General features: G+C 40.1%; 1 protein-coding gene across 6 annotated transcripts in view; it reads left to right on the top strand.

Annotated features, from left to right (window-relative positions):
* Nucleotides 1–14,313, top strand: part of myofl (myoferlin like) — a 50,636-nt gene that overhangs the window by 29,114 nt on the left and 7,209 nt on the right. For 3 of the 6 annotated variants that reach the window (XM_069188920.1, XM_015346397.2, XM_069188922.1), the window contains 24 exons: nucleotides 108–232; nucleotides 496–605; nucleotides 901–1,093; nucleotides 1,832–1,987; nucleotides 2,179–2,310; nucleotides 2,743–2,906; nucleotides 3,673–3,787; nucleotides 4,292–4,394; nucleotides 4,815–4,954; nucleotides 5,356–5,526; nucleotides 5,781–5,871; nucleotides 6,135–6,212; nucleotides 6,536–6,717; nucleotides 7,122–7,280; nucleotides 8,571–8,672; nucleotides 8,809–8,970; nucleotides 9,591–9,756; nucleotides 10,065–10,135; nucleotides 10,611–10,640; nucleotides 12,310–12,321; nucleotides 12,785–12,883; nucleotides 13,112–13,240; nucleotides 13,625–13,780; nucleotides 14,160–14,251. In XM_069188920.1, coding sequence (XP_069045021.1) covers nucleotides 108–232; nucleotides 496–605; nucleotides 901–1,093; nucleotides 1,832–1,987; nucleotides 2,179–2,310; nucleotides 2,743–2,906; nucleotides 3,673–3,787; nucleotides 4,292–4,394; nucleotides 4,815–4,954; nucleotides 5,356–5,526; nucleotides 5,781–5,871; nucleotides 6,135–6,212; nucleotides 6,536–6,717; nucleotides 7,122–7,280; nucleotides 8,571–8,672; nucleotides 8,809–8,970; nucleotides 9,591–9,756; nucleotides 10,065–10,135; nucleotides 10,611–10,640; nucleotides 12,310–12,321; nucleotides 12,785–12,883; nucleotides 13,112–13,240; nucleotides 13,625–13,780; nucleotides 14,160–14,251 — 2,938 coding nt within the window. The remainder of the gene's footprint in view (nucleotides 1–107; nucleotides 233–495; nucleotides 606–900; nucleotides 1,094–1,831; nucleotides 1,988–2,178; nucleotides 2,311–2,742; nucleotides 2,907–3,672; nucleotides 3,788–4,291; nucleotides 4,395–4,814; nucleotides 4,955–5,355; nucleotides 5,527–5,780; nucleotides 5,872–6,134; nucleotides 6,213–6,535; nucleotides 6,718–7,121; nucleotides 7,281–8,570; nucleotides 8,673–8,808; nucleotides 8,971–9,590; nucleotides 9,757–10,064; nucleotides 10,136–10,610; nucleotides 10,641–12,309; nucleotides 12,322–12,784; nucleotides 12,884–13,111; nucleotides 13,241–13,624; nucleotides 13,781–14,159; nucleotides 14,252–14,313) is intronic. The other 3 variants (XM_015346400.2, XM_006630287.3, XM_069188921.1) reach the window with 2 other exon arrangements.

Below are 14,313 nucleotides of genomic sequence, written 5' to 3'. Positions count from 1 at the left end.
CACTTCCTCATTCTCCCATGTGTACGCAGAACCAAATTGTGGGAGACATACAATTTAGAATCCGCAATTATTTCTGTTGTAAAGCCAATTTCTGTTTTTTTAAATAGGCAGTTTCTACTACTACTTACCATGGTCTGACTCAAAACCAGTTGTTATTCTGAATTCCTACTGGGAGGACATCAGTCACAGGCTGGATTCTGTGAACATTATTCTTTATATTGCTGAGCGGCTGGTGAGAAGATCTTTATTAATAAAACAAAAGTCTATGGATAGAAAATGTATGTATATTTATGTGTACTTGTTGTAGGGATCTGAAAATTTGTTTTGCATGTTAAATTGCTGTGGGACTCGGCACTATTAATATAACGTTGCACATGGTAGATCACATGCAGAACAAAACTGTAAATTATTTCTTAAGAGTGCTTCTTTAAATTCCAATGTTTATTAGCTTGGCCCCTCACAACTGAACTAGTTGTACTAATTCGTCTGTTTCAGCAATCCAACATCACCTCCCTGAAGACAGCCCTTCAGGCTAAAATGTCAGAAACTCGTCAGGCAGAGATATGGCTGAAACTTGTCAATCAGCTCATTGAGGACTTGAGCACGTAAGACTGAGAAACTGAAAATGTTTTGCATTTTTTTAGTCTGATATAAAAAGTGCTGTAATAAGAAAGTTTCACTTCATAATTACAATAACATTGTTGAGATACTTTGAAAGATTCTTCTAGTTTGGAGCTGTTTTTGCTCTATACTGTATTTCCTGTTAGGACAACCATCGATTAATTTGCAGCTGTTCAGCCGTCATTGAGATGAGTTGCAGGTAAATTCACAGAAGTGCCAGTTGTGTGGGGTGCAAGCATTTATGTATTTTACAGAGTTTATTTTTTCTTTGTATCGTAGCTTCAGGTTGCCAGAAATGGAAGGAAAGCCCAATCTCACTAACTTGGACATTCAGATCAAGAAGCTGCGCGATAGCACAATAGGGAGTATCCTCCAGGGAGCCCAGCGCATGAAAGAGGAGGCGACAGACGTCAAGGCCACTTTGGTAGACATCGAGGAATGGCTGGAGAGCTTAAAGCAGGTGGCAGAAGAGGCAAGTAGCTTGTTGTAACCACGGTGTAAAAATCCTTAGTGTCTGTGACCCTGAAAGGGGAACTGCAGTCCTAATTTCTTGGACCGGTTATTAAATCTCGCTAACAAAATATTTTGTGATACCATCATTTCAGTTTTTACAAACATCGAATTAAGCACAAAACCGTAAACTTTGTGAAAGTACTGTATGGTCGTCGTATTGTCGCAAACCAGTGGTCTCACCACAGGGGGGTGCGAGAGTTCATGAGAACCGCGACTTCAACCGGCCCTTCCTGCTCGCTAGTCACTGTCATGATTAATGTGATGCGAATGAGTACAGGTTGTGCAGCAGTTTCACCACAGACATGTGCCAACTCTGCATGAGTTAGGAAGTAAGTAATATTTGTCAGCAAAACCTTCTTGAGGTTGAGAGCAATATTTCTATTATTAAAAGAGATGTATTCACAAGCCTGCTTGTTTACAATGCAACAGCTTTTTCACATCACCAGAAGTTGTGTTGCTTCGTTCTGTATTGCAGACAATCACAGCAATATGGTGCTGTGCATACCTGGAAATCTATTCTATGTTGTGATGAAATTGGAAGGTTTACATGTTACTATGTACATTTTGCTTTCATTGTGGTATGAAATGCACTTATCAATGTTGCTTCTTTCTAACCCGGAAATACAAAAGTAACTTTACAGTTGCCTTTTAACTGTTTCCATTACATCTAAAACTTGTAAAATCTCTCTGGTCACAGCCACAGAATAGCATGCCGGATGTGATCATTTGGATGCTGCGTGGGGAGAAGAGGGTGGCCTACACACGCATTCCTGCTCACGAGATCCTGTACTCCACCCACAGTGAACATGCCAATGGAAAATTCTGTGGGAAAACCCAAACCATCTTCATGCAGGTATTCGGACTATTTGACCTTAAGGATGGCATATAATGTTTTTTGGGTGGCACAGCATAACTCTGCTGCTTATTTAAGTTTTATTTTAACTTTTTCACATTATAGAAAGAAAGCAACAACATATTTCCATATTGTTTCCTGTAAAGTGCAGGCTGGTTGACTGTAACCTGTTGTAACAATCTGCCTTTCAGTACCCAATGGACAGTAACAAAGGCCTGAAGATCCCTGTTCAGTTACGCATCAACATGTGGCTTGGTTTGTCTGCAAACGAAAAGAAATTCAATTCGTTTTCAGAAGGAACGTTTAGTGTGTTTGCAGAACTGGTAGGTGTTTTAAAAGTATTGCATTATGCCAATGCTATTTAAATACATATAAATGTTAAACACTTATCCTTTAAATCTTTGGGCAAGAGGAGGGTTATTATTTTGTTAAGCAAACTTCCCCTGAACTTCAAACCAACGAAAGGATTTGAAACTTACATATCTTTAGTTATTAATTTATCGGTCCACTGTTAGGTTTATCATATATAAATACTAAAAAACCTTGTCCGTGCATGTATCTGTGAGTTTTGTGCTTGTTTAACAAAGGTGCTGTGCCAAGTAATGTTTTCCTGTTGAAGTTTAAATGGATGGATTTAATTGACTTAGTTGTTAATGAATTTCGAGAAGCACATTGCATCAGACTTCCAGGTGAACATTAAAGGATGTGTACCTACTATAATTCTGCTTTTTTTCTTCTCCTCTTTTACCCAACAGTATGAAAACCAGGCTCTTGTCTTCGGGAAGTGGGGCACCACTGGTCTCCTAAACCGTCACAAATTTTCCGATGTCACTGGGAAGATTAAGCTGAAGCGCGAGAGCTTCTTGCCTCCTCAGGGCTGGGAGTGGGAGGGGGACTGGTTTGTGGACCCAGAGAAAACGTGAGCCAAGTTGCCTGAAGTGTCCTTCACTTGCTCAAGCTGAATCCTATATTTTGATTAAAGGCCAGATCTTATCAGGGCTGCTGCCTTGAAAATCATTTTTCAGCTATCGAAAGCTATTTCAGCTTTTCAGTTTTAGTTTGTCATATGCACAAGTGCAATGCAATGCTTATTTGCATGTCTGCTCTTAAACAAGACATTAAGGATATGGCAAAAACAAAAACGCAGGACAACGCCAGGACAACATCAATGTGAGCCAGTGGTAGGGTTAGAGTTCAGTATTGTGACAGCTTGTGGGAAGAAATTGTCTGAGTCTGGATGTTTGTGCCTTTATGCTCCTATAATGCTTACCAGAGGGAAGGGGTGTGAAAAGTGAGGAACCAGGGTGACTGGTATCTTAAATGATACACCCAGCCTTCCTAAGGCAGTGAGGAGTAAAAATGTCTGAAATAGAGGGGAGCTGTACTCCAATGATGGGCTGGGCTGAGCTGGCCACCTTCATGTTGAGGTGGAGGGGCACAGGGGAAATGCCCAACTTTTAAGTTTTGTAAGAGAACAGGGTGCTGTGGTTGAGCATCTCCTCGCCTAAAATAACAGGGAAAGGAATCCTGCTGGCCTTTTAACAGTTGATCATGTGGTTGGCTTATTAACCCTATTTTAGTTCATTGTCATGGATTTTGTTCTTGGCAGCAATTCTGTGTGCAGCAGGGCCCAATTCTCTTTGAAACTGCGGTGAGTGAAGTACTGACGTGTCTCTGACCTGCAGGATGCTGACTGAAGCTGATGCTGGCCACTCCGATTTCATCGATGAGGTGTTCCAGAATGAGACTCGGTTCCCTGGGGGAGAGTGGAAACAAGCAGAGGTTCCCTTCACGGATGTGGTGAGCATCTTCTAGTGCACCCGTTTATTATTCAACTGTGTCCTTTTTAGATAAGAGGTTTGGGTTGTACTGTTGGTTAACCAAACACACTCCAATGCATTAACAAAAGTGCACTCTACATATTTCCAGTTCCTACAGTGGGGTGGGTGAAGGAGCTCTGTTCACAACACACATGCTCCTCACACTCACTGGCAAATGCTGTATCAAGAAATTCTGTGCACTGAGAAAGAACTACTATTCATGTAGATCAGAAATGGCTGTAGTTCTTAATCATGGAAGTTGTTTCTTGATTTAAGCGGAATGTGTTTCCTGTTCTCTTGTCTTTGAATGGTTTGGTAAATTGATTTCAATTACATATTGGTTGGGGAGGGGCAAATGGTGAAAATGGCAGTTTCTTTATACATTTATAAAAAAAAAATGAGCAGTCCATTCATGGAGGAACGAAAAGATACACGGTGCCAAGACTGTTGCAGTCTTACAGAAGTCAATTGGGTATTTTGACAGAATGGGGAGAAAGCCCCAGGACCACAGGAGATTGAGTGCCCCCCAGGCTGGACGTGGGAGGATGAATGGAGCTACGATATTAACCGTGCCGTGGATGAAAAAGGTGAAGAATGATGCCCTGAACTGATTTGCTGTGAAAAACTAATCCTGCTTTAAGTAGATCCATTGAAGACAAACGTCATCTCAATTACTTAAGAGTTTCCTTAACTCTTTAAACCTGCTGTTACATAACACCTATTGGGAATATACATCTTAACATAGGAAAGTTTACAAACGAGAGGCCATTTGGCCCACTGGGCCTGTTTGGTAGTTAACAGCAAATTTATCCATGAATATCATGCAGCCATTTGTTGAAGGAAGCCAGGTTATTGGCTTCAACAGCACAGCTGGGTGGTTTGTTCAAGACTCCCACCATCCTTTGCTGAAAGATGTACCTCCTGCTTTAAATGCACTCGTAGTAAAGTTAATGATAGAAAAGATTTAATTATACATGGTTAACTGTAATTAATGTATGTGGCTGTAGGCTGGGAATATGGAGTAACGATCCCCCCTGATGACAAACCCAAGTCCTGGGTGCCAGCTGAGAAGATGTACCATGTTCACCGCAGGAAAAGAATGATCAGACCTCGCAAGAAAGTCAGCAATGCTCAGGCACCAACAGAGGTAACTTTAAACATCTCAATGAACTGTTAGTTTATCTGTCAAGGTTCAAGTGAAGTGAAGATATATGTCCAAAAACTATAGTACATAATTCCGATCAAGAAAGGCTTTGATAATGTGATAGTTTCTCTTCTTTTTCTTCTGAAACGGAGGGAGAATGCAGTATAATTTTATTTTTGAGCTGCCGCCGAAAAAGAAAGCAAAATCCACACATAACAATGTTTCCTTCTGTGGCTACAGTACCTGGATGTGCTGAAAGTGCAATCGATACAAAGTTAATGTAAGAAGTTAAACGTTTTATATTGTAATAGAATAATGAAGCAAATACAAAATATGCAAAAGAGTGGTTTTCCTCCTCACTTTTGCAACTGGTTTCGATGCATCTCGGCTTTACTGATCAACAGAAGAAATTTCTCGGAGATCCAGAAGGCTGGGAATACTCATCCCTGATTGGGTGGAAGTTCCACAGCAAGGAGCGGACTTCAGACACATTCCGGCGCCGCCGGTGGAGGAGAAGAATGGCTCCCTCCGGTCGCCTGGGCGCCTCTGCCATCTTTAAACTGGAAGGGGCTCTTGTAAGTGCAGCATCAAGTAAAAATGCAAGCAAATGAGCCCAGCTTGTGTACAGTTTTGAAATGATCATCCTAACTTATCCCATGTGTGGAAGTGATAGTAATGTGTTTTAGCTTGTCTAGTCTGCTTTATGCATTTGAGAGTATCTTAATTTGCAGTTTTTAGGTGATGGTATGGCAAAAATGAATGAATTCCTTGCACTCGCATGGTGCTTTGCATAGAACACAAGATCATCCTTTTTCATGTTTCGATTTAGGGAATTGATGAGGAAGAGAAGGGCTCAAAAAAGGAAAGTGCTACATCCCTGTTTGGTGCCAACACACCCACTGTTTCCTGCAACTTTGACAGTAAGTCCTTGTTGTGGGTCATCTAACAGTTTACAAAACTCTCTCTTCCTGGCACAGATTGCTAATCTCTGCAATATTGTGTCCACCTCTCTTCTACTAGAGAGGTAAGAGGATATTAAATAAAGGATAATGGAAATTTCTGCAGAGCGTTATAACTGAACAATCAACACTTCAGCAAATTTCAGCTAATATCCTAGAATTATCTTACATAGTGCTGTTTACACTTTTGATTTTGAATTGGACTTTTTGTTTTCTTTATACAGGATCTTTTGTTTACCACCTGCGAGTCTATATTTATCAGGCTAGAAGTCTTTTGCCCATGGATAAAGACAGTTTCTCAGGTAAGAACTGGTATTAACATGTATAAAAAAAAATGTACTTATACAAACGATATAGAGTGATTTGGATTACATGAAGATAAGATACCTGTACCTCTATTGTCATATTATGTCCTTTTGTTTTTGTATGTTTCTTTAACTGAATAAGAGGTGTGTTCTTTGAACTATACAAGGAATGTTCGAATGACAGTTTAAGCAGTATGGAGATTTTGAATTGATATCCCAGCCTAATTGTGTGTTAGGCCTGTTGAATTGTTTTTTTTGGAGGTATTTAAAATTGACCTTTTTTGTACATTTCATGACTTTTAATTTTCTGTGTTGTACAGATCCATATGCCCATGTATCATTTTTACATCTAAGTAAAAAAACGGAGATAATAAAAGCTACTCTGAACCCAACATGGGACCAGACCCTCATTTTCAATGATGTGGAAATATATGGAGACCCCCAGGCTGTTTCTCAAAACCCTCCCTATGTGGTCATGGAGCTCTATGACTCTGACCAAGTGGTAAGGTGTCTTACTCCGCCCTTTTTTCAGAAAAACATGACGATCAAAAATGATGCTACTTTTGATTTGCCAGGACAGTGAGAATGTAGTCTGAGTTGGAATGTGAACAGGAGGATCTAGTGATAGACTTCCCTCCTGGTGCAGTTCTTCTTAAACTTATTGCACTTCGTCAAATGGCTCGTATATTTCCATTTTAGATTACTTTCCTTGGAGCTCAATGTCCTGCAGCTCTGAAAAGCAGACAAATAGGGTCTGTTTAAGGTCTAAGAAGTATTTGATACAACAGATCTTTTTTTAATTCAGGTAGCTGTTGTGATCTCCTCCTCCCTGTGCTTTAATTAATGGCGTGATGCTGGCCTATGAGCTCCTTGTATGTATAGTTGTCTCTTCTCTGTACCCACCAGGGCAAGGACGAGGCCCTGGGCAGGAGCATGTGTCCCCCCATGGTGAAGCTCAATCCTGGGACGGACGTGGCCCCTAAACTGCTTTGGTATCCCATTATGTACAAGGGCAAGAGAGCTGGAGAAGTGCTTGTGGCAGCCGAACTCATCCTGAAGAACACGGTACAGTACTTGGGTCCAGGAATTGTCAACATTTATTTTTATGCTGCATGGAAATTTGTCCATTTAATGGCGCTTTAAAATTGTTGTAGGCAATAAAAAGGTATATCGGGACACTTAGAGATGGCATGGTTTGGAATATTTAAATGTTAATGGAAACTAGTCTTCAGTCTGCATTTTAACAAACTTCTTATTATTTAGCTCCAAGATCGACAAAGATCCTGTATCGCATTCTCTCTACAACACTTTAGCTCCTCACCTCCCTGATTGCTTAACTTTATTGGTTCTCTTCCATGCCTCAGTTTCGCATATTAAATCCACCTCCTGCCTATTAGATCCCATTCCCACCGCTTTATTTCAATCCTGTTTCACTGCTTTGCACCATTGTCCATTGCTAAATCTGACACTGATGTGACTGTCTCTATTATCTCTAGTTGCATCTCTGACATAAAAAAACATGGATGACTCAAAATGTTCTTTTATCTAAACTGCAGCAAGGCTGAAAGTCATGCTTCTTGGTATTCCTCATCAACTATGTAAAGCTAATGTAGTAACCCTAGCGGTGAATGGTACTATGCTTCAGTTTCAATCAAAATTAAAGAACTTGGGGGTAATATTTGATCCAGCCTTGACGTTTGACTCACATGTGCAACATATTGTCAAAACATCATTCTTTCACCTCGGAAATATTGCCTGACTACATCCTATGTTGTCACTAACTGTTGTGAAAAGCTGGTCGTTACATTAATCTTTTCTCAAATTGGCTACTGTAACCTACTTGCTGGCTAAATCCACATACAGTCCACTACAGTTTGTCCACAATTTGGCAGCCAGAATCCGGACCAGGTCTAGCGCAAGTGATCCCATTACTCCTATTCTTGTCATCTTGTCATCTTTTGTGTCGACTTCAAAATCCTTATGCTCACCTGTAAGGGTCTGCATGGCTTGGTACCACAGTACCTCACTACCTGTCACAGTTATTGTCATCCTGCTCCCCACCTGTCTACACTATGGTTGACACAGGGCCTTCTCTTGCTATGCCCCAGAGCTCTGGAACTATTTTTCTAAGGATATCAGTGAGTCGTATTCCCTGAGCTCTTTCAAATCTAGATGCCCTTTTTAGAAGGGCCTTTACTTACAGTAACTGGTTCTGTGTGCCCCTTGCTTTCCTGCTGTATTCCATACCTCTATCTACGATCTCCTCTCCTCTCAATGTGTATTTTTTGTTGTGCTTTGAGAAGCCATTTTGAGGAGCTGTCTAAAAGTAGTTTGTTATTATTTATTATTAAACAGGGTACTGAGTCGGATCTACCCATCGTTCCACCCAAAAGGGGAGAGAAGCTGTACATGGTACCCCAAGGCATCCGTCCGGTGGTGCAGTTAACAGCCATTGAGGTGAGGCGCTCCAGCTCTGCTCCATCTTTCCCAAGAGCTACTGTATATTCACCTATTCAGTTCATTTCAACTCCCATCTCCTCTGAAACTGTCACCAAGTCCTGCTGCGTTGTTTGTTTTTTGGTGGCCTGATTAGATCCTGGCCTGGGGTTTGCGCAACATGAAGACGTACCAGCTCGCTGCCGTGACCTCGCCGAGCCTCGTCGTGGAGTGTGGTGGGGAGATCGTGCAGTCGCCAGTCATCAAGAACATCAAGAAGAACCCCAACTTCCCTGGATCACTCCTCTTCCTGAAAGTGGTACGCACCATACACCACTAAGCATGCTTGTTAAGGAAAATATTTTTTGGCGATATCTGTCCTGAGGATCTTGTGGCTGGATTTTATATAAACTCCAGACGAGGGAATGCATTATTACCTATAACTTCAGCAGCAGTAACCTTGAGATTTATTTATTACGTCATCCAGACAAAAAGTAATTGTAAAAAGCAATTGTGCTGTAGATGCATTGTATGCAATTATACCCCAGTATATGGAAGGGAATAGGTAAAGGTTCATTTGTGCTGAAAGCTAAGGAAAAGAAACATTTCGCCTGTGGACCTTCTTCAGCTGTGAAGGAGTAAGGGAAAGTAGCAAATAAGTCGTAGGAGAACAAAAGACAGAGTAGGTAAGAAGGGCCAGGGAGTATCTAACCTTAGGGAGAACAAGAGGAGAGGTGTGGAAAGCTAAAATCTCCTTCTGTATCCTCTCTATTCATCAGCTGATGTCCTTTCAGCACGGAATAAACCTTCACCTGTTCCCTTGCAGCCAGCGCATGCTGATGCAGCTACAGTGCCTGCTCAGACAACTTCAGTTAAATGGGAGGTTCAGGTTCTAATTTTTTAGATGCCTTTTAAGTTGTACCATCTCCTACTTTGCAGCTTCTACCGAAAGAAGAAATGTACACACCACCCATAATTCTTAAAGTGATTGACCATCGGCCGTTTGGCCGGAAGCCGGTTGTGGGACAGTGTACCATTAGTACTCTGGAAGAGTTCCGCTGTGACCCCTACACCGCCAAGCCAGAGCTCGCAATGACCTCAAAAGGTATAGAAATGTGACAGACATGCCTGAAAACTTTTTTTTTTACATAGATTCTAGTTTTTTTTACAAAGCCACCTACTCGTCTTTTTTGTACTGTGCTCTTTCTCTATTAAATATTTTCTTATAGCTCTTATACACAACTGTAGAACTTAATAAAACTCAGGTTTTCTGCGGTTCTTGTGGATTTAGTGTCTCTGGTCTGCGCAGAGGTCACTGCTAGTGAGCTGCTTGACCCGAGTGCCCGACTGTGGATATTCTATCCTGGTCTTAATGCACATCTCCATGATGTTTGGCAAACACTTGTTTTCCAGTGGCTCTCATGTCTGCCCCTCGTGATGTAATCATTGACATCGAGGACAAGAGGCCACTGCTGGAAGCCCAGGTAGAGCAACTTTACTTAATTTACTCATTTAACAGTGCATTATTTTTTACGATGTTTCCTACTGAAAAGGCCTGGAGATATTGATGGAACAGCAGTGAAATTAAATTGGTTATTTTGAGGTAAAGTATTACTAAATACTGCCATTCAAGGGTTAACCTTATAAGAAGGTCAATATTTGTGATAGAAAATTGGCTTTTTTCATGAACGGAAGGAATATGAACTCCAGAAGAGCTTTTCTTTTCTAAGTTTCCTTATCCATTGTAATGTTTTCCCCCCATAGGATTTAAGTTACCTCTCACAGTTTACATTCTGCATTGCAGTTTGTGTACAGTATGTCAGCTGCTGTCAACAAAATGGCCACAACAACCGCACGTCTTGTATGTATGGTCAATAAAAGAACCTGGACGGTACCCCAGCTGGGTTTTAGGTGTTTCCTGTTACAAAGCTTTTCTCTTCTGATTTTTTTTTTCTGTAGAGGGATTTTGGATTGAAAGATGCTGTGAAAGTGAGTATGATGTTCAATGTCCAATGCATATTTGCAGCACATTTTGGCTTTCTGGTATATTTTAGAAAATACTTTTATATATCTGGGTTTCAAATGATAATTCTCAGTCTGTTAATGGACACATTCCCATTAAGGTTTATTTACATATGTGGAGAGGTGGTGTTCACTGCAAATGCAAGTGTTTTAAATAACATCCAGCAAAATGCTTACACCCTCAGGACAATTTTAAAATGTCTTTCAGTTGGTTGGAAGTCAATTTTGAGTTTTTGGTAATGGGCGCCTCTAAAACTTGTACAGAATATCTCCAAATGAGCTGTGGGATAGGGAACAGAGATCTTTCCTGTTAGTACATAAAATCTCTGCATTTGAAACCTTGTAGATATATAAGAAATCAACTACCAAAAAAGATACAAATGCTGACTTTTGGACTTCATACACTACTTTTCCAAACTGCATTTTTATGAATCTCTCCAAAATCTCCCACACCAGACCTACCACATATAGGGCGAATTATACAGTGGTAAGATGATGCTGAAGCACAGGGGTAATATCACAGTGATCTGGGATTCAACTGCAATGGTTCTTCATTATTATAAAAGGTTGGAATTCATTTTGCTGTATGAGGGTTTTTTATCCTGCTGGGGAGTGAAAACTGAGCTACACTGGATATTGATATATTAAATGGAAAACTGGGTGCTTTATACATTTTAAAGACCTGCTTTGAAAACCGCATGGAAATAACTGACCAGGTTTAAAGAGTTTTAAATACATAGAATTAAATGTGAGCAGTTGGGCTTCTGGTGTGTAAGAGCAGTATAAAGGCAAACCCTAACAGCAAAATAAAGATTTTGATTAACACTCTTCCTTTACTAACACCACATTAAGGTATTCTATCGAAAGAGTTTGGGACCAGCTCACAAACTTAATTACATACCTCCTGTTTGATACAGTAGCCATAGGGAAATTACTTACAGTCTGTTACCAGGAAAAAGAGTAATTTTAAATAAGCCTTTCACTTAGCATTTCTTTCAAATTGAACTCTTTAATAAAATAATATTTTATTTGTAAAACACCTAACAAGTAAAAGTTCTTAATAAAAAGCAAAGTTTCTAAATATTATAATCTTGTATTACTAATATGGATGTAGTTTGTCATAATCTCAACAGATTCTGCTCACATTGCATTAGAGACTGAAAGTGACTTGAAGAATAGGATTTAGACCAGTCAAATCTTAACCAGTGTACCTCCACAAATTGGTGCTTGTTACTCACTGTGTAGTTAGTTAACTGCAATAAATGTCTTCATTGAATTAGGCGGAATACTGTACTTTAAGAAGGTATGTAATAAATAGAATATAACACTGCATTAAATGGTAATTGGTCATCATTTTTTTGGATACTTGGATACTTTTTGTATTTAGCAGGAAGAGACCCACAGATGTACCTTGCAATGAGACCTTTTTATTTAATGCAGTTTAAGGATGCATTTGGTCACCTTTTGCATCTTTGTATTTGTAAGATAAGTGCAAGAAATCAAACCAAATCGGTGAAGAGTTCTTTGTACTTCATTTAAATTGACAGTCTTGTCTTGTGGTATTGGAACTGATTTGTTTATTTTGTTGTTTTCTCTTTCCCAATTTTGGAATTTCCTGTTGCCTTTGCATCATCAGCATGCAGAAAAGGTAAGAGGTCCTATAGACTTAAACGTACTGTAAAAATAGTGTAAAAATCCTTCAGCATGCATAAATAGAAAAATGTTAAATCTCAGATGGGTGTGGGCGGAAGAAGTACTTTTCAACAACCAGAGGGACTGTGGAAGAGTATTAAAAGAAATCCCTCCCCACCTCAAAACAAGAACACAGATTGAAACCTTCCTGCTCAGTCTTACACCAACCTACTCCTCCGAGGCAGCAGGTTTTCTGACCCAGCAGGACAAAGTGAGATATGCGGTACTAGGACTACAATGCCACAAGTTCAGAAAAACCATTGCATGATTTTTTTTGTGCATCTGTGTATTTTTTCACATCATAATGTTACAGTGGTTTTGTATTTGCTCTTGCATTTTATTCTCTGTGTGGTTTTTAAACATGGTGGTCATTTATTATTAAACTAATTGTGCTTTATCACCTTGTTCCATCCTTTTAGGAGAAAGAAACAGTTGACTGGTGGAGCAAGTTTTATTCTTCTATTGGAGAACATGAGAAGTGTGGTCCTTACCTTCAGAAAGGCTACGACAGCCTAAAGGTTAGTTTTAGTCCCACTGCAGCGCTGGCTGTAATTATTTTTCTTTAGCTTTTCAACATTATTTTACTACAGTGCAGGGTTATCTGTGCAAAAGGAATTTGGTGATTTACATAGATGCCTACTTATAAGCTCAGCCCCATATAATACTCACTAGTGTAATACAGTATATGTGTCACTCAGAACTGTATTTGACATGTGACAGTCTAATAATCAGTTTCCTTTTTTTAGGTCTATGATGATGAACTTGAGGACATTCCAGAATATCGAGGACTGACTGACTTCTGTAGCACCTTTAAGCTGCAGAGGGGAAAAACCGATGAAGATGATGAAGATCCTACAGTGGTGGGAGAATTCAAGGTTTGAGGACTTGCATAAGTGGTTAAGTGCATACTGCAATTCATCAATGTGATATTTTTTTTTGTTGAAATTGGTAGAGGTTGGATAATGCTGAATGTGCTTGTGGAATCAAGCATTTGTGTTCCTATAAAGTGGAAGACAGAAGATGGGGAAAATTCTGCTCCAACTCTTAGTACTTATTGGGGAACCTATTAAGGTGGAGATGCACAAAAAGTCTGGGTAAGATCTTGGGAGGAAAAAAGTACATGGCTTTTATTCCTAAAGAACATCACTGCCATCTAGTGGTAACTGAGTATGAAATAAAAGTTGTGGTGCCTGTAATGATTTTCTTCTAGTAATTCGGTAGGTCTTAGCTGTGTGCTTTCTGCCTCTCCTGTCTCCCAGGGCTCTTTCCGAGTGTACCCCCTGTCGGATGACCCTGGCGTCCCAGCTCCACCTCGTCAATTCCGAGAGCTGCCGGACAGCGGGCCGCAGGAGTGCTTGGTCAGGATTTACATCATCCGTGGCATCGACCTGCAGCCCAAAGACAACAACGGCATGGTCAGTCTTCTGCACTCCAGGATGCTCACAGGGGCTGATTCGGGTCATTTCAGCCGAACCTCTTGTTTGCTGGGCAAAATCTCTTTAACAATTCACCCTCTTCTAGTCCGTTGTCAGTCCTTGCTAAATTATTCCTTGTACTTTTGAAATGGACATGTTGCAATGACTTAGCTCTTGCATATGGACAAAGAAATATGTTCCAAGAACTGTGATAACATTCAGAAGTACTCCTGTCTTAGTTAGCTTTAAGAATACTTAATAACCTGTAATCGCAACTAAATCCAGAATCGGAGTGTTGGAGATGTTGATCTGTCAAATAGCAAAGTAGTTTATTTGCTTCTCTTGGCAATGCATGTCTAAATCTGTTCTACATTTACAGTGTGATCCTTATATAAAGATCAGTTTGGGTAAGAAGACGATTGAAGACCGGGATAACTATAGGCCAAATACAACAAATCCCATATTTGGAAGGTAAATGCAAGAAATCAAACCTCCATTTGTGGAATTTAGTTTCAGAAGTGGCTTGTAATCAA

The sequence above is a fragment of the Lepisosteus oculatus genome, chromosome 4 (genome assembly GCF_040954835.1).
Source record: "Lepisosteus oculatus isolate fLepOcu1 chromosome 4, fLepOcu1.hap2, whole genome shotgun sequence".
In the NCBI taxonomy this organism is placed as follows: Eukaryota; Metazoa; Chordata; class Actinopteri; order Semionotiformes; family Lepisosteidae; genus Lepisosteus; species Lepisosteus oculatus.
Note: the sequence above shows the minus strand (reverse complement) of the source record. Positions and strands in the feature narration are given on the sequence as shown.